This window comes from Nyctibius grandis, chromosome 32, assembly GCF_013368605.1.
Source record: "Nyctibius grandis isolate bNycGra1 chromosome 32, bNycGra1.pri, whole genome shotgun sequence".
NCBI lineage: Eukaryota > Metazoa > Chordata > Aves > Nyctibiiformes > Nyctibiidae > Nyctibius > Nyctibius grandis.
This window is the reverse complement of record NC_090689.1, coordinates 5680308-5698563: the sequence shown is the minus strand read 5'-3', so window position 1 is coordinate 5698563 and position 18256 is coordinate 5680308. Positions and strand designations below refer to the sequence as shown.

Genomic DNA, 18256 nt, shown 5'->3' with positions numbered 1-18256 from the left:
GGTACCAGAGGGACAACAACCTGGTGCCCAGCTCATTAGGAGCTGGGCACCACAATTTCATTCCCAGGTAAAAGGCTCCCTCGCCTGCCACGGTCCCAACCCCCAACTTTCCCCTCCATGGGGATCTCTCCCTGCTGCAGCCTGGCCAAGGCAGCAAGAGAGGCATGAGTGGCACCAAAGGGCAGAGGAAAGGCAGCCCACCTGCTTCACCTCCTGCCTCAGCCCCAGTGTGGCAGGGGTGGCCCTCAGCGGTCCCAGATCACCCCCTTGGCCCTGATAAGTCTCTTAAGCTCCAGCTCCCGGAGTCAGGCTATTAAACCACACTCTTTGTTTACTTTTTAAAAAACAAAGTCACCTCCAAACTCCTGCTTTGGCAAAACCCTGGGAAACAGGACTTGTACCAGCTCGTGGGCCAGATCGGGGAAAGCAAAGGAACTCCACATGTTGTTATTTAAAACTCCGGTGGTGATTAAGCTGGTCTGATGATCCGGGGAGTCTGACTCATCTTTTTTTTTTTAACACTTGGGGTTGGTGAGATAGGAATTTACTGCTGCTGCTCTCCGGCAGCAAATCACTGCTTCCCACAGGGAAACTGGCAGCAGGCTGGGGCAGAGGGTCCCGCGCCGGGCCCGTCTCGACATCCCCATCCTGCATCACCCTTGCCCGCGTGGGTGGTCTGTGCTGAGATGGGGGCAAAGGGGAAGGGTTTTTAACCTCTGCAGCTCTATGTCCAGGTATAATTAATCTTAAGCCAAATTAAGCTGTCCTGGAAACACGGCAGCCGGTATCATCCTGCCCTTGTTTTCCCAGCCGCTCACCGCTTTGCCAGGGCACATCACACGTGAGTTGTAAGCGTCATTCCGGGAAATAACGCCGTGTCGTGCCCCCTCCGCCCACCGCTTTCCTCCAGCAATGGGAGACGCTTGGCAGGAGCGCAGAGGAGCCGTCCTGCTGCCCAGGGGCTGCTGCAGCCGCCGGGCAATCGCCACCAGCCACCCCGAGCTGGCCGGGTGCAAGATGACCCTGGTGCCCACACCGGCAGCCAGCATCGCCCAGGCTTTCTTTTGCCTCCTGCTCTGCATCCCCTGGGGCAGCTCCTGCCCCCCGAGCTGCCAGTGCACAGAGCAGGCAGGGGCGAAGGCCGTCCTCTGCAGCTCCCGGCATTTGGAGGAGATCCCCAAGGACATCCCCAAAGACACGGTGTTCCTCAAGCTGGATGCTAACAGCATCACCAGGATCCCCAGCAACGCTTTCAGGCACCTCTCCCACCTGGAGGAACTTGATCTCTCCAGGAACGCCATCGAGAAGATTGACAGGGCGGCTTTCAGAGGGGTGGGGGCCGGGCTGCGGACCCTCGACCTCTCCAGCAACCGCATCCGCAGCATTCCCAAGGAGGCCTTGCTGGCGCTCAATGCCAAGCTCCGGCTGGCCAACAACCCCTGGCACTGCGAGTGTGCTTTGCAGGAGGTGTTGTGGGAGGCGCGGCTGGACCCCGACTCCGTCCAGGACATCACCTGCCACACGGCCCCGCGCGAGGAGTACACGGGCAAGCCGCTGCTCCAGGTCCTGGATGCCGGTGTCAACTTCTGCAGCGTGCGTCAGAGGACCACCGACGTGGCCATGTTCATCACCATGTTCGGCTGGTTCGCCATGGTCATCATCTACGTCATCTGCTACGTCCGGCACAATCAAGAGGACGCCTGCAAGCACGTGGATTACCTGAGGTCACTGCCGAGCACCCAGGGCCACGCAGAGACCACCAGCACTGCCCTGTAGTGCAGGACTGGGGCGCCCTGTACCCAGCTCCTTTGCAGGGAGCCAGAGGCAACCTGGTGGGCTTCAAAGCTTCTCTGTGGGATTTTCCAGTGCTTGCTCCAGTCCTGCAGCCGAGTGCCACTGACTTCGCCCCTCCCCAGCGATGCTGGACTGAGCGTGAGCAAATGACATGAGGGAGGGACACCAGGGACACCCCACGCAGACCTGTCTGTGGAGTCCAGGTTCCCGGGGAGGAACCCCTCCCTCCCAGACCCCTTCTCCTCTGCCAGAGCTGTGCTCGCAGCGAAAGCAGCCCCAGCCACACGCTCGTGGTCCGCGTGATTTGGAAAGAACAAGCCCCTGGGGAGGCAGATGAGGGTGGGGGCTTTTGTGGGGTCAAGAGGTTCCCGGAGCCTGGGGTGCAGAGGGGGTCACCCCGTCCTGGCTCCAGTGAGGACCAGCCTTGCAGAGAGCAGGACATTGGCCCCAGCCCCTGCGTGGCACCTCGGCAGCATCTGCCTGCCACCAGCAACCCGGGGGTGATCTCCCAAACCTTTGGTGTCTCAATAAAGCCCCACACGTAGGAAAAGCCCTCAGGGTTTGTGCTGCACTGGGAGCCTGGTGTCCAGGGAGGGAGGTGGTGCTCGAGGGGGTTGCTCTTGTCCCTAATTCAATCTCTCCCAAAGCAGACAAGCCTAAATTCAATGTACCAGCATGACTCCCATTAGGTTACATCCCCTCCACCCTCTCCCCAGCCTGCCTCGAGCAGGGAGCAGCCGGCCAAACGGTGCCTCTGCGTCTCGTCTGGTACGTCTCACCTTATCTTGCCCTTCCTCAGGGCCAAATTAGAGATGCTGCTCATGGCTCAGCGTGATGGAAAGCAAATCGAGTCCTGCCTTGTTTCATAAGCAAGAAACGGTCCTTCCCGGCAGAGCCAGCCATGGCTGGGCTGGGGGAGGAGGGATGTCTGCAGGGGTGCCCACTGCAGCTCTCCCAGGCCCAGACCCCGGGGCGGCTCAGGCTGTGCCCCCCCCCAGCCTTTCCTTGGGGGGCTGGTACCTCCCACGGGGTCCCCAGCACCGGGGGAAACCCAGCAGGAAAGCCAGGGCTGGGGAAGGCTGAGCGGGAGAGGCAGAGGGTCCCGGGTGGGGCAAGGTGGAGGGGCACCTTCACCCCAGCACCTTGCTGTGCTCATGGGCCACCTATAGCCACGGGCATGGCCGTGTCTTGCTCAGCAGTGGCTTGCTGAGCGCAGGGAAGCCTCTGCCACGGGCAGAGCAGCTCGGGCACCCGCAGCTTGCGTGTGGGACGAAGGCTGGGGTGTGCACAGTTTATTAGAGCTCTGGTTAAGCAAAAGAGTTGCCCAGACAAAGGCAAGGAAAAGAAAACAGGCCACAGTTTCACCTGGAGCAGTCTGGGGTCTTTCCCATGCCTGTGGTAGCTGGTCACAATGCACAGCAGGTTTGCTCGGGAGCTGCTGACCGCACGCAAAGGGGTGCAAGGACCAGCATCGGCCCCTGTCCTCACCTATGGATTTGTACCACATGCACACACGTCACTCGGCCAGGACGACCAAAACTGGCCACAACAGAGTGGGAGGGGAGGCAGGCACCCGTGGCAGCACGGTGGGTAGCGAGGCCACTGAAGATGGGCACGAAGCATGACGCGCAGTGCTGCAGCAGATGGGTGCTGAGCAGCACCGCGGCCCCAGGTGCTGGGCAGCCAGAGCCAAGCCTGAAACCACCTTTCCCCCCAATTTCTCACAGGCTGTTTTCTCCCCCACTGCCACGCGCCCACCCCGGCAGCACACGCTCTGCTCTGCCTCCTTCTTCCCTGGCTTTGAACAAGCTCTGGATGCAACCAAGGGCAGCTCTGGGTCCCTCATGGCTGGAGACCGCCAAGCACCGGGGTCCTGGCGAGCCCAGGGAAGCACCTGGGCTCCACGCACCCTGGGTAGGACATGGCTCTGGAGCACGGCAGGGGAGGTTGTCCAGGATAAACAGCACAAAAGCAGGGTCGCAGCCCCTTTGCCAGCCCGTGGACAAGGCTGAAGGGAGCCATGGAGCTCCCCTCCTCCTCTTCCTCCCCGTCCTGCAGAGCACACAACCAGCCGGCCGCAGGGCTGATGCTGCAGCTGTCCCTGGGCTCTGTGGTCCATCTTCACCTCGATGCCCAGCTCTTCCCGATCCTGGTGATGAGCTGAGCATGCCTCAGCCACCTCAGGTGGTTTTTAGCTTGAGCACCTTGGAAAGTGGCTCCTTGGCACTGGAGTAGAGGAGGTAGGAGCCCTCGACGGTGTGGAAGGCCTCCCAGTCTCTACAGCCGACAGTGGGGAGGTGGTGAGCTGCTACGAAGCCTTCATAGCCTTGCCACCTGCATGGGGAGGGCAGTTAGCTCTTGGGGCACAAGCTGGGCACCTGAAAGGGGCAGGAAAGCCGAGCCATGGGGCTGGCACCTCCCACCTCCCCACCATGGTTCAGGGTGGGATGTTCCTCACTGGGGCTTCTCATTGCTGCCCAGAAATCTCTCCAGAAACAGGGAGCGGTCCTGTCTATCCTCCCTAGGCAGATGCACCAGCATCCTCAGAGGTTGCCCCTGTGCTGGGCTCCTGGCAAGGTTGTTCCTGCTGGGAACAACCACACAACCATCCAACCCTGCCCTCCTGCCATGGTTGTTCCTGCTGGGAACAACCACCCAGCCACCCAACTACCCAACCACCCAACCCGTCCCTCCTCCCATAGCAGTACCTGTAGATAATACTGTTAACGGAGAAGGTGAAGCCATCAAAGGAGTTTGCTACAACCAGAAAAGAGTCATCTCCCACTGAGAAGAACTCCCAGTCCAGGGCACTGGAGGATGAAGCAAGCAGAGGAGCAGGTGAGGTGGCCACTCCGTGGCCAGCTGAGGAAGGGGCTGCGTGTCCACAGGCTGAGCCCACCCCACCCCAATCTCTGCCACCCTGATGATACACAGAAAACCCTGCTCTTCCCAGGCTGTTCCTGGGAAGAAATCCCAGGAGGGAAATCCACCCTTGTTCACAAATCCAGGGCCTTCTCCTAGCTCCCACTGGGATTTGGTGCCAAGGACCTGTCACCCATTGCCCTCCCCACCAGTCTGGATCCTTGGCAGCATGCAAGCCTGCATGAATGCTCCAGGAGACCTCCAGGTTGCTCAGGGGAAAGACGTGGACTGAGGAGCACTCTGGCTCTTTGCACAGGTACCTGTAGGTGAGGAGGTCCTGGAATTTGACAAACATCTGGGCAGTGATGTTCAGCTCATAGATGGAGGAGTTGATGGCATAAAAGTTAGAGGGTGCCGGCACCCCACTGTCATAGCTGTGGCTGTTTGCAACAGCCAGGAAGACTCTGTCCCCGATATGAAAGACCTCCCAGTCAGCAGCACCAAAAGTCTGTGGGGAAGGAAGCCACACGAGAAGCTGGATGTGGACAAGCCTTTGCAAACCAAGGATGCTGTGAGGTGGGGGGGGACCTGATGGAGGTGCAGCGGGGAAGTTACCTACTCCTAAAACCCTCCAGGGAAAACAATAAACCTCACTCGGTCAATCCCTAGGGGACAATCAGTGGGAAACTGTCACTAACTTTCCAGAGAACTGAAGAGCATCTGCCTCTGTAATGATTTCCTGGCTTGTCTAAACCCAGAGGGGAGACCGAGGAGTAGAGTTTGACCAGTGGCCAAAGCTTACCAGGATAGACTGGAAGAGCTGGAAAGAGCCACTGAGCCAGATGTAGATGCGCGAGTAGATCTTAGTGGATGTGCCATTGAAGGTGTTAGCCACAGCCAGGAAGGAATACGGCCCGATGGTGAAAAATTCCCAGTCATAGGCTCCGGAGGTAGGGATGGTTTGGTTGGTTTCAAACAACCCTGTCCTGGGGTTCCACCTGTATATCACGCTGTCTATGTTGTGGTTATTCCCTGGGGGAGACACACAGACAGACGTGCACCGTGAAGAAAAGGAATACCTGATTCACGTAAGAAACAAGACCCAGAAACAGGTTCAGCCATGCAAATATTTGCTGGCAGGTTGCAAGGCTGTTTGCTAGTGACTGATTGCTCCCCGAGAAGTAGCCAAAGAGATGCTAGAGCCTCCATCCCCACCTAGAGCCTCCATCCCTACCTAGAGCCTCCATCCCTACCTAGAGCTCCATCCCCACCTAGAGCCTCCATCCCCACCTAGAGCCTCCATCCCCACCTAGAGCCTCCACCCCTACCTAGAGCTCCATCCCCACCTAGAGCCTCCACCCCTACCTAGAGCCTCCATTCCCACCAAGCACGCTGGCAGCTTGTTCCTGAGCACGCCGTGCTGGCTTTGTGGCAGCCCCTGGCAGAGGAGGGACGGGAGGGTGCTGTCTCCCCACACAAGCGGCACACCAGAGGCACCATGCCAGAGTCCCCGGGCAGCCAAGCTCTGCCCAGTTGAGTCCCAGGTCGACTGGGACTGGGACAGTCCCAGCCGAGTCCCTAAGCTACCAACATCACAGGCTGCCATCACCCTTCACACACAAGCTCGCACATCTGGGAGGGGGCCACAGCTGGAACAGCACCGTACTGACATTTTTCAGCACTCTTTTGGTAAGTCCCCGTGCTCAGCTCCTGAGCGCTGGAGCCGGCCAGGGACCTTCTGATGGCACGAACTCCAGAGCGAGGGAAGGGATGCCACAGCCCACAGCCTGCCCCATGCTGAGCATTCAGGCCGAGGCCACTAGCACCAAAGCACGTGCTCCATCCAGCTCCTGAGCTCTAGGCAAGCATCTCGACCTCATGTCCATGTGGGACCCAGCTGGCTTTAAAGCTAAAAATTTTTCTGCACCTTCAGCCTGGCATGACCCCTCCAGCCAGAGCTGTTCTTCTAATAAAGGTCCGGCTTAGAATCATGGAATCACTGAATTGTTTTGGTTGGAAAGGACGTTTAAGATGACCAAGTCCAACCATTAACCCAGCACTGCCAAGGCCACCACTAACCCATGTCCCTCAGCACCACATCTACACGGCTTTTAAATCCCTCCAGGGATGGAGACTCCACCACTGCCCTGGGCAGCCTGTGCCAGTGCCTGACAACCCTTTTGGGGAAGACATTTTCTCTGACATCCAACCTAAACCTCCCCTGGCACAACTTGAGGCCATTTCCCCTCGTCCTGTCACTTGTTACCTGCGAGAAGAGACCGACCCCCCCCTCGCTACACCCTCTTTTCAGGCAGTTGTAGAGAGCGAGAAGGTCTCGTCTCAGCCTCCTTTTCTCCAGCCTAAACACCCCCAGGTCCCTCAGCCGCTCCTCATCACACTTGTGCTCCAGACCCTTCACCAGCTCCATTGCCCTTCTCTGGACTCGCTCCAGCACCTCAAGGTCTTTCCTGTAGTGAGGGGCCCTGGCTTCTTCAGGATGGGGGGGAGCACCACCAGCCCCTGTCCAGCCCACACTCAGTAAGCACCGCAGTACTAGGCTTGGCCCCACTGGTGTTTCTGGTGGCTAAGCAGCCGTAGGACCACGTGTTAACAGGTTTACGGGCAATTGTCATTGCTATGGAACAGGCTTTGGCAAGAAGGGCTGCAGGGAGAATATGGTGTGTGGGGAATGGCCACACGGATAAGTGGCATCTCCTCAGGGACTGACTCTCCACCACCTGCTAAGGGGAATGGCCCCAGTTTGGCTTGGCCATTATGGTCTTAACCCCTGTGCATGGCCCCAAAGCACCTTTCTGCTGCCACTGCCATGGGAATAGGTCTCATCCAAACTGGCTGTGGTGGGGGCCAACAGGCGACACGGGGAGTTTCTAGCCCAGCTCACAGGCAGTTGGTGCCCAAGCAACCTGCCACCAACTGACGTCCCTGACAGCAGTGAAAGAGCCCACTGTCCCGGCACCCGAACTTGGCTGGGAGCATCCTGGAGAGCCGGGGCTGTGGTATCGACCCATTCATCCCCTGTGCTGAGGGGTGCATGACCCAACCCAGAACAACTCGTGGCCTGGTGAGGAACGAGGCTGGATCACGTCTGCAGGGTGCCGAGGGAGGGCAGGACACTGGCAGGCTCTCACTCGCCTTCCCTCAGTTTCCTGTGTGCCCACAGCTTGGGAGAAGCTTTGGCTTCCCAAAAGGCTCAGCCCCTGCAAACCCAGGCAGCTGCCCTCACCGCCCCACCACGTCACGTAGCATCGGGGAAACAAATGAAAAGAAGCAGAGAGATTCAGTGAAGTCACCGTCCCCACTCCTGTCCTTGTCCCTCGCTGTCAGAAACCCAGAGGGGGACCATGTCAGCCACTTCCCCGAGTGCTTTTTCTCTCCTAAAATGAGAGGGTCTGCAAGGGTTCAGGCTTCCTGAGGGACCATGCTCCGAGCTGCGTGCACTGCCTCCCCCACTTTGCCCTGAGCTCCCGGAGGATGCTCTGGAGCAGGGTGCCTGCGGTGGGGCACCGTGGTCCCCGGCGTCACCCCAGGGCCGCCTGCCCGGGCTGAGCTGGGTCAGTAGGGAATATTAAGGGCTGGGTACCTTCTCTGTGGTTGACCACTGCGAGGAAAGCCTCTCCCTCAATGACAAATGCCTCCCAGTCCCTAGCGCTGTGCGTGGTGATCCTCTGGTACGGGATGAATTTCTCTTTCCTGCGGCTCCACTTGTATATTACAGAGAACTCCTGACCCCTGTCATCCTGCTCAAAATTAGCCACTGCTAGGAAGATCTGAAAAATAACAAGCCAAGACATCTCTTGGTTTTCTCCTCTCAAAGAGGAGCGGACAAGCACGGGCAGGGTGAAGATGGGATGGGTTGGGGGCACATGCCCATGGGATGCATGGACAGGGACCGAGGTGGCCGGTGTGGGGCAAGGCAACCCTGGCTGGCAGCGGTTCCCCAGCAGCCCCCCAAGCACCACAGTGCACCCGAAGCAGGGACAGGGACCTGGTGGCTCGTGGGAGCCGAGGCAGGGACAGGACTTGCAGCCACAGCCTCGGAGCTGAGCGGAGGGAGAGCTGTGCTGTGGCCGCTCGTGCCCCGCCAGCCCCAGGGACGGGGAGCACAGCTCGGGGGTCCGAGCTACCAAACCCTCCCTGTAAGGAAAGCTTGTTCAGAAGAAAAACTGCAGATATGATAAAATAACAATTCCCTGAGACAAAACATTCTCCAAACCAAGAAAAAAAAAAACCCTGCAAGCACCGGGGACAAGTGTGCAGCAGCAGAGATGGCCTCGCGCAGGGCGGGGAGCACGTCAAGCTGGCAGGAGCGTGCAGGGTGGCACAGCAGCCCTGCCGCCCCGGTGTGCTTCGTACGGAGCACCCTGGCTTGGGCCACAAAGCAGCACAGGAACACAGCCCACAAGAAGAAAACAGTCAGTGGGGGTGGTCTCCTGCCCAGCCCAGGACCTTGCCAGCACCAGCCAGGGGCTTTGTCCAGCCGAGGCTCAGCCACCCCCAAGAACAGAGACCTTCCACCCTCAGTGGAAGCCTGTGCTGGGTCCACACGTCCCCCCCCCAGGGAAGGTGGACACCCAGTGCTGGGCAGCTCTCCCTGCGAGCCCCAGTCCAGGGAGTCCCTTCAGGGCATCTCCAGAAACAGCTTCAGGGGGAAGAGAAAGGCCTGGATCCAACCCCACAACTCAGGAGCCTGCGGTCCCCTGCTCTCCATTGACAGGAGCCACAAGGAGACCCCGACACTACTCTCTGGGGCTCTTCACCCCATCCCGGCAGAGCATTGGCAGGTCCTGATGCAGTAACAAGGTGCTGACACCTCCAGAGGTGCATCCCACCTGCAACGTGTGCGAGGAACCTGGGCTAACTGGAGAGGGCTGTACCGCTGTTGGTGCAACATCCATCTGGTCACCACCTCCGTGCAGAGGCGGGCCATCATGGGCAGCTGCACGCAGGGCATCTGCCTCTGCCCCCAGCCATTCTGGAGCACCAAGGCTAGCCCCAACTAGGAAACCTGTCCCAAGCTGTGCAGGAGAGGGGCCATCCTGCCTGGTAAGTCTTGAGTAAGTTTTTCTCAGTGAAGACCTGAAGGCAAACCCAGAGCACATGAGCCTTGGTGAGCACCAACACAGGTGCTTCGAACCATGGGGAGTCGGGACCCCCCCCAGCCTGGTGGTTTTCTCCGCCCCTGCAGCCGTCACTGCCAAGGGGATGTTGTGGGTCCAGACTAACACTGGGGAGTCTCAAGGTGGTTCCCATCAGCAGATAAACCCAGCTGAGGATGTTCTTGTCTCCTGGCCACGAGGGTGCAGCCGGAGCTTTGCAGAGCAGGTGCAGTGCTGGGGATGGCAGGTGTGTTCCCAGCCCAAAGCCAGCTCTGCAACACAGCTGCATTTTCAGGGCTTGACCAGGTTTTCTGCAGGGCCCCACTGTCAGGCAGGTAACGGGGGGACGTGGTTGTTGGTGCCACCAAGCCTGGAGTCAGGACTTCTGCCCATCCCTCTGGACCCTGGAGCATGTTGCTGGCGATGGGGGAGCCCTGCAGCCACCCTGACAAAGCCAGAACAGGTCATGCTGGAGGGGGAACAATCCAAACTCCCTTGGGAGCTCTGCACAGAGCTGGCTCTCAGCAGATGTTTGTTTGGCTGGACCAGGGTTCCTTGCAAAGTGACATCACTCCCCAGGGAGAGGAACCAGGCAGATATGCTGCAGAAGTCCCACGGCAGATTGCACAGGGGAGGACAGAGGGCTCCAAAGTCCTGGAACGATTTAAAAGCAAGAGGGCTTAAAAATGCAGAAGGTTGGACTCAGTGGGTCTCCAGGAGGGAGCTCCGATGGCTCTCCCAGACTAGGCCGAACTGCAGCTCTGCACGATGCGCATCCAGACACGAAAGACATTTTGACACTGCCACTTGCTGTATCTGAGGCAGGAAGAGGCAGAGCCTGCTAGAAATGAACCCAAACACAAGGGGGGATCCAGCTCCAACAGCTGGCTTTGGAGGCTGACCTTGCAGACACCCTGGAGATCCCCGGGGAAGAGATCTGAGCACTCCGGACATGCAGTTACCTATGCTGTGAGCATCAGTTGATGAAAATGGCCTGGGTGGGTGTACTTCTGTCTTGGCAAAAATAGTAAAACAGAGAGGGCAGCCCATGGACCAGCCAACAGACCCTTACCGGCTGAGTATGAGTATTAGAATGGGCTACCCAGGGACATGGTGGAGTCGCCATCCCTGGAGGTGTTTAAGAAAAGACTGGACATGGCATTTAGTGCCATGGTCTAGTTGACACAGTGGTGTTGGCTCAAAGGTTGGACTCGATGACCCCAGAGGTCTCTTCCAACCTAGTTGATTCTGTGTTTGATTATGTGTTTCAGTGGGACCCCATCAAAGACAGAAGAGAGAAAGATTCACCCCTAAACCATGCTCGGGGCTTCAGAGGAGAAGCCAGTGTTGGGCACTTGCAATTTAATATACTGAACTACGAAGGCACTGCAATAACCTTCCAGGCAGACTTACCTTCCTTCCTATGGTGAAATACTTCCAGGACTGAGCTTGGTAGGTGGGGATGTTCTGGTAGGGTACAAACTTCCCATCAGTCCACTTATAGATGGCTGACCCCGGAGGGGTGTACCGGTTGGCAGTGGCTGCAAACAGTCCAACCTTCGGGATGGTGAAGACCTCAATGCCCATCGTCTCAGAGTTGGTCACAAGGTTCTGGTACTCCTCCACATAGTCCAGCCTTTGTTTGACTAGGAGACCCCAAAAACAAGAGGGGTGAGGTTCAAACCAGATGACCCTGCCTGGAGAGGTGCCCCAACGTGGCAGAGCAGAGCTGGCTTGGCGGCGCTTGCTGCTGTGCGGAGCTTTACGGCGGGGGGGGAAATTAAGGTTGTGGTGTTGCTGATGGTGAAGGGCCAAAACCCGAGGGGATGGTAAAAGGCCTGATTCCACCTTGTTGGGTAGCACAACCAGCCCCATCCACCCCTGCCTGCTCTCCAGCGGAGGGCAGGGCTACAAAACGCTCTGCCGGGCAGTCTCCTACGCCACAGATTTTGATTGCTGCTTAAGAAGTGGGTTTGATATATTTATCCTAAAAAGAATGAGGAGAAGAGGAGACCTACAGCACAAAGGCCTGGGCTGCTGAGAGCAGTCGGGTTAACCCGTACCCACCTGCAGGAGCCCTGCACCAGATGTTTTCTCTGGCTGGAGTCAGCATGAGCTCTGGAAGAAGTTACAGAAGACTTCAACTGAATTAATGCCAGAAATTAGAACAGAAAGGTTAAGAGTGGTCCCAACGGCAGATGGGTGGGCACTGGAAGGGACAAACAGCAGGAGAAGGGCTACAAGAAAGGCCAGTGTTGGTGACACCAAGGGGCGCAGGTCAGCAAGATCCCAGCACAAGGTCTCCTTGGGAAAACAAGGACATGGTGCCAATCCTAATGACTTCCAGCGGTGGGGAAGGATGGAAAGTCCAGCCACTGCCAGCTCCTGTGCGGAGCAAATGGCTCATCCAAACCCACCCCGTGGGTGTCAGCATAAGCAAAACCCTGGAGAGGGGGGAAGGACGGCTCGGTTGCAGGCATGCCCCGTCCTCCATGTCCTCACCAGGGATCCTGGGCAGACTGGAGCGAGTGGGACAGTGTCAGTGGGCAAAATCCATTTTGTTATCAAATAACGTCCATCCCTCCAGGCTCTGGTTGCTTTGCCACCTTGGTGCTCCAATGTTGCCCCAGTATTTTCTGCACAAAGGCCACCAGAGCTGGGACAGCAGAGACCTGCCTCCACCACCCTCCCATTGCTCCCTCAGGTATCTCTGGCAGCTGATGACTCTTTCTGCTCCTTCTTGTGCACCCCACAAGCTTTTCGGCACGGTGAGCCCCTGCGTGGTTGGGACCCTGCGGCAGAAAGCACCCCAGCACCCTGGGCATGGCTCTCTGTGGGGCCAGCTGTCCCACTTGGACAGACCAGGGGCTCATTCCTGACCAGAGAAGCCCTAGGAGGGATGGACAACACAGATAACATGGACGGACAACACGGGCACTGTGTGAGTGAGAAGGCAGCTGGTGCTCCCAGAGGCGCTTGGATCCAGAGCTGCACTGGAAGTGTCGACATGGGCACCGAGAGCAAAGCAAAGCCCGGGGGGACACCCCAGCCCCCTCATTCTGCTGTTGCCTGCCTTAGCTCCTGCCCCAAACTGCTGTCAACGGCAAATTTCTGCTCCCTCCTCTGCTGCAAGAGCCTCCCACCATCCCCGAGAGCGCACTGCGCACCACGCACCAGTACCTTCCAGCATGGAAATCCAGGTGCTGCCATTGCAGAGGTACAGCCCTCGCCGGGAGGCGTCGAACCAGAACTGCGCCTTCTCCTGCTTGGTGCAGAGTGGACGGGACCCCAGGGTCACCTTCGTGTCGGTCTCTGGGCATGGAGAGGAGCAAGGCAGATGCCTCTTAGTGCACACAACGGAGGAACAGCAAGGCTCGTCCCCGTGCACACAAGCGAGGGTTGGATGTCCTGGTCCCATCCTGATGATGGGCACTAGGGTATGGGGAAAGCGGCATCCTGGCACCGAGCCAGGAAGCCACTGGCTGAGAAAACCCTGGGTGCTGGTACCCACGGGGCTACTATGAGCCCAGCACTGCCAAGGGACCCGGGCAGGGGCACCCCAGCTCTCCAGGGGGGTTTTGGACAGGGTTCTCAACCCACACACACGCTGAGAAGCTTGGGGTGCTGGGGACACCCTCCTCCCCTCCACTCCTGCACCATGCCCAGCCCCAGGCAAAGAGCCTTCCTCAACAAAAGCAGAAGGTGGCCAACCGAGCCCATGCCACAGGGAGTTACTGACCATAGGGGTACTTTAGCACCTCGTTGCTCACTGACTTCGCAGGGAGATCCTGGAGGACAGCGGGGACAGAGAGCGTTGCTACTTTGAAGTTCATGGAGGTGCATATCCGAGAGGTGGCATCGGCTCCTGGCAGCAGGACAAGCTGTCTCAGTAAGCCCTGGGAAAGTGGGAGCAGCACGATGGAGAGCAAGTCCAGCAAGACCAAGAAATGGAAACCACAGGTGATTCATGCCCTGGATTTCCCTCCTGACTCTCGCTCCTTGCCCTCCCTCCTGGGCCGTGGAAGCCTCCAGGGGATTCAGGCACATTTATCAGATCCTCGTTACGTGCCCAGCCTGCCAAAATCTCCATCCTGGGCAATTCAACAGCTGGTGCAAGGGGAGCACTGGCAAGGGGCTCATTAGCTGCAGAGGGCTTTAATTGCCTCCCCTTTTCACTACCAGCCAGGATCAGACCCTGCCCTATATCAACCAGACTGCGCCATCAACTGTCCTTCTGCCACCACGCCACTGACAACGTCCTCTCAAAACCACATTTGTCCCACAAAGTGCCAGTGGTCAGCACTGCCCCTTGCACCCCCACGGCCAGCTGGGGACCGAGCCCAGCCGGGACCCCCACGGCCACTTCCACTGCCTGTGCCGTGGCCCAAGCCCTGCCAGAGTATGGGGCTGAGGGGGCTGCAGGTCACCCCACGGCCAGCCACAAGCGCACTGGGGCAGCCCCGTGCCATGGGGCACCTACCGTGAACAGGCCTTTCCTTCTCCTCCTGTTGCCCAGGTAGAAGCTGGCTCTCTCCACTGACAGAGAGGCTGGAAACGGTGTCTCCACCACCCTGCAGAAGGGCAGAGAAGAGGCAGGGGACAATTTCATGGTGGCTGGAGGACATGCTGGTGGAGGAACATCACCCTACCAGCCCTCTGGAGCCCCCCACTGCTGCGCCCAACCTACATGTCCTTGGGGATGCTGCAGTCCACCGTCAGGGAGAAGGACTGGCCGGAGACAGCCAGGACGAGTGTGTGCCACTGGTTATCGGAGAGGGAGACGTTGGGGAATGTGACGCGGGTCTGCCAGCCGTCGGCACGCTCCTGGCTCCAGAAGAGGAAGTGGAGCTTGTCGGGGGCGTAGCACAGCCCCACCAGCACGCCGGGGCTCTCCTCCGCCATCAGCGTGAAGACGTACTCGTTCCTCTGCGGGACGGCACAGACTCAAATCCGCACGCGGCAAGCTGCCGGGCTGGGCCAGCCCCGTGCCCAGCCGGTGGCACTTACCTTGGTGGGGACACTGAGGACCCTCAGGGTGACGATGATGGAGAACTCCTCGGGGAAGCGGTCGCAGTGGATGAAGAGGCGGGACGCGGGGAAGCCCAGGGCGCGGGGCCGCGAGGCAGCGAGCTGGAAACCACGCACCCCCTGCACTTGGAACACCCTCATGCCGCGGGCCAGCCTGCTGGCAGGGACCACCTCCGAGAGGATGTCCAGCGGGCGCAGGTCTGTGCCGAGAGACAGCGGAGCACATCACAACGGCCGCAGCCATCCCGCCCTGCCCCGCTGCGGGTCGTGGTCCCTGCCTCGCCGTGAAGGGCTCCACGGCAGCGTAGGGGTCCAGCATGCCCCCATAGCCTGCCGTCCCCTGCCCAGGGTCCACGCGGAGCCGACACAGGGGAAGTCTGTGCTCCAGAGGTTGCCCTCTCCGTCCCCAAAGCAAGGGTGCCAAGCACCGAGTGTGCAGGCTCACCCACGCTAACCGTCCCATGGATGCAGCTCCGAGTGCTGACCGCGGGGCCAGGACCCACCCCAAACTGCCACCAGCTTCCTTGGGATCCACCAGCACCAGCAACCACAACCAGAGCCAGGAGAGCCGGCGGGGATCTGGCACCCGCAGGCTCGCTCGCCTGGCAGCCACCTCCCCATCCCCAGGACAGTGGGGCATGGCACTCCCCGCTCCATTCCCGGTCCAGGCTCTCCCAAGCCAGCCCTAATCGCATGCACGCACGTACTCCCCTGGCAGGCACCAGAACTGCTCATTAAATCATTATCCTCTGCCCAGAGGAGAAAAAAACGACGTGCCCAGCCCCAAGCCATCACCCCGGCACTGCAAAGCCACCCCCGCGTCACAGTGCCGGGGTGGCCACTGTCGCTCCGACGTCTCGGCGAGCCCCGTGCCAGCGGCTGTGGAAGGGCTGTCCCTGCAGTGGGTGCTTCCCCGACCTTCCCCGCCTCGGCACCCTCGCAGCTTTTATTTTTGAACGCTTTATTTCTGAATGCATCCCTGGCAGGATCACGGCGTCCGTAGCAAAGGGCAGAGGGGCTCGCTGGTGATACCCAGAGGATGAAGAACCACTTGGCAAGACTAAAACATCCCTGACTCTGTCCTAGCCCCAGTGAGACTGGGTTTTTAGCTCCTATTTGTACTAATAAATCTCAGCTGCTGGGGCACAGCGGGAGAGCCAGGCGGGGGGAGCTGTGAGAGGTTGGACTGGCGTGTGTCGGAATCCGAACCAGCAGGAGAGGGGAAGCGTTTCCCCGCCCCGGGCACCCCCAGCCCAGCCAGGCAGAGCGAGGAGGAATCTGCTCGTGTGGCTCCATCCAGCCCGGAGCAGGGAGACCAGCGAGGTCCTTCCCACCCTGCCAGATCTGCGTCCCCCCTGCCCGCCCCTCCACTGCTTTAAGCAAAGCCTTGGTGGGGGAGGTTTAACCAAAACAACTTATTTCAGAAATGCACAGCTCGGGGAATAACCAGTTCCTGTTTTCCTCAGCAAAAAGTACCAGCCCAATTCAGGCTTGGATCTGCAGAGGGGTTTAGGACCCCCCAGGTGCCCTGGGGACGGCTGGGATGAGCCAGGGAACAGCTCAGCCTGGGCTGGTGGCTGTGGGCTGGGAAGGGAACAAGTCCTAAAACGAAACCCAAATCCCTAAACCCAAAGATGCGCGTCACAATCTGCCCTCCACCCCCCCCAGCATCAGTCGCTGCTAAGGATGGGAGCGGAGCTGATGGTTAACGGCTGGGAGGGCAGCCGGGGTGTTCCAGCCCGGGCCAGGCAGCGACCCAGCGCCTGCTCTGTGGGGTGTCAGGGCTGTGCCAGAGCCGGGGCCAGGCGCCGGCAGGAGGGACGTGGTGGCAGTGAAACGTGCTGATTCGGGGGCCTCGACACCCCCAGGACCCCTCCAGCTGAGGCTGCTTGGGGACAGCAAGGACATCCCCGGAGAGACCAGAGCATCTAAGGGAGGAGGCGGTGGGCATGGGGATGGGGATGGGAAAGCAGAGCCGGGGGGATGGGGACCCTCTTTGGCTCGGGCAGCTCTGGGTGACGATACCCTGTGGGAAACGCTTCGGCTGGAGGCAGCAGGATGGAAACTTTCCGGGAGGTTTTGCTGCTGCGAGGGTGTAGGTTGTGTCTGGCCAAGCACAGGGAGCAGGAAGGACTTTCCGGGGGGGACTTCATGGCATTCCCTCTCCTTCCAGCCCTTCTGCTCCCCACATGTCGGTCCCCAGGGCCAGCAGACCTTGGAATGATGCTTGTGCCGCAGGGACGGGCACAGAGCTCTCCCCAGGGCACAGAGAAGGGCTGCTTGCTCCCCAGTCCTGTGCCACGTCCCTGCAGGCGCAGGGATGACCCCACTACCTGCTACGCGTGGGTGCTGGTGACCAGCACCCAAGGCATCGTGCTGTGCTGTCACCCTGAGACTCAGTCCACTGAAAACCCAGGGCAGGGCTGCCAGGAAGATGCTGACCCAGGCCCGACACCCCGCAGCAGCCACGTGCCCCCCAAAACAGAGCACACTTTCTGGGGTCTGCCTTGGCAGCGCAGGGAACATCCCATCCGTGGGAGCACGCGGGTCCCAGCGTGTTTCCCGGCACGGCCAACGCCTGCCTTAACGCCTCCCTCCCGGCGCAGCCCACCCTCCAGCCCTCACTCCTACCTGTGCAGTGCTGCCAGGTCCTGCCCCCCCGGACAAAGCCCCTGTCGGTGACCCAGTGGAGGAGGACGACCCAGAGCAGCAGCGGAGCCGACATCGGGGGGCTGGCGTCACGGGGTCCATCCACTGGCCCCCCCCAGCTGTCCGCTCCTCCACACCCAGGCTCGGCTCAGGCCCCCCTGGGGTCTCTCGCATAGTCTGCCGGCGGGACCACCCGGAGCACCCCGCCACGGGTCCGTCCTCCTCGGAGACACACCACGCCAGGCTGCTCCTGGGGTGCTAAGCCCGGGCTCTGCCGTCCCCTGGCACGGGCATGGCAGGGGTGGCGGGCAGGGGGCCGGCGGGGGGTCCCCCGGCGCGGCCGCAGAGGCAGTGTGGGCTGTAGCCTGCGCGCAGACATTTAAATGAGAAGTCGGTGGTGGGAGAGGAGGAGTCCCAGTTCCTTGGAGAGCTTTTATCTTTTGCCCAACCCTCTGGAAGGCGGCTTTGGGGAGGGATTTTTTAATCTTTTTTTTTTTTCTTTGCTTCCTTTCATTTTTGGTGATTCATTTCTCCAGGGTCACGTGGGAGTAGGTGGGAGATTCACCCCTGCTCAGAGAGACCAAGGTGGGAACCTTCCTGCCCCTAAAAGCCTTGGCCTTTCAGCAGCACAATCCCAGCCTGTACTGGGGGAAGATCCTCTGTCCACTCCACCCTGCCCAAAAAACCCCCCCACACCCCACAAAGTGCATATTTCTCCCCCAAAACAGCCTCGGGGAGGTGATGTACAGCCGGTGCCCCAGGCAAAGCTCCAACCCAAAGCCAGCCAACAGACCGGGCCCTGTCAC

The 18256-nt window shown here is 59.7% G+C and overlaps 2 protein-coding genes across 2 annotated transcripts; one reads left to right on the top strand and one right to left on the bottom strand.

Moving 5' to 3' along the window:
- The first annotated feature begins 912 nt into the window (after window positions 1–912).
- On the top strand, window positions 913–1776 carry LOC137675212 (leucine-rich repeat-containing protein 3-like). The gene has a single exon (XM_068421211.1). It carries the CDS (start codon window positions 913–915, stop codon window positions 1774–1776), a length of 864 nt encoding a protein of 287 aa, XP_068277312.1.
- Window positions 1777–3974: 2198 nt separating this feature from the next.
- TSPEAR (thrombospondin type laminin G domain and EAR repeats) lies at window positions 3975–17526 on the bottom strand. Its single transcript, XM_068421189.1, has 12 exons — window positions 17433–17526; window positions 14781–15001; window positions 14461–14699; window positions 14254–14344; window positions 13513–13669; window positions 12954–13085; window positions 11187–11419; window positions 8258–8444; window positions 5459–5688; window positions 4977–5164; window positions 4503–4604; window positions 3975–4128 (listed from the first exon to the last, which is right to left on the bottom strand). Exons 1-12 carry the CDS (start codon window positions 17524–17526, stop codon window positions 3975–3977), a joined length of 2028 nt encoding a protein of 675 aa, XP_068277290.1.
- Window positions 17527–18256: the final 730 nt, after the last annotated feature.

Bases quoted from the DNA above. Each gene is read 5' to 3' on its own strand.
- LOC137675212 (XM_068421211.1), top strand. From the start codon at position 913: ATGGGAGACGCTTGGCAGGAGCGCAGAGGAGCCGTCCTGCTGCCCAGG.
- TSPEAR (XM_068421189.1), bottom strand. From the start codon at position 17,526: ATGTCGGCTCCGCTGCTGCTCTGGGTCGTCCTCCTCCACTGGGTCACC. The intron at 13,670-14,253 runs GTAGGTGCCCCA...CCACTTTCCCAG, and splicing joins GAAGGAAAGGCCTGTTCACG to GGCTTACTGAGACAGCTTGT. The intron at 11,420-12,953 runs GTACTGGTGCGT...GGGGTCTCCTAG, and splicing joins CTGGATTTCCATGCTGGAAG to TCAAACAAAGGCTGGACTAT.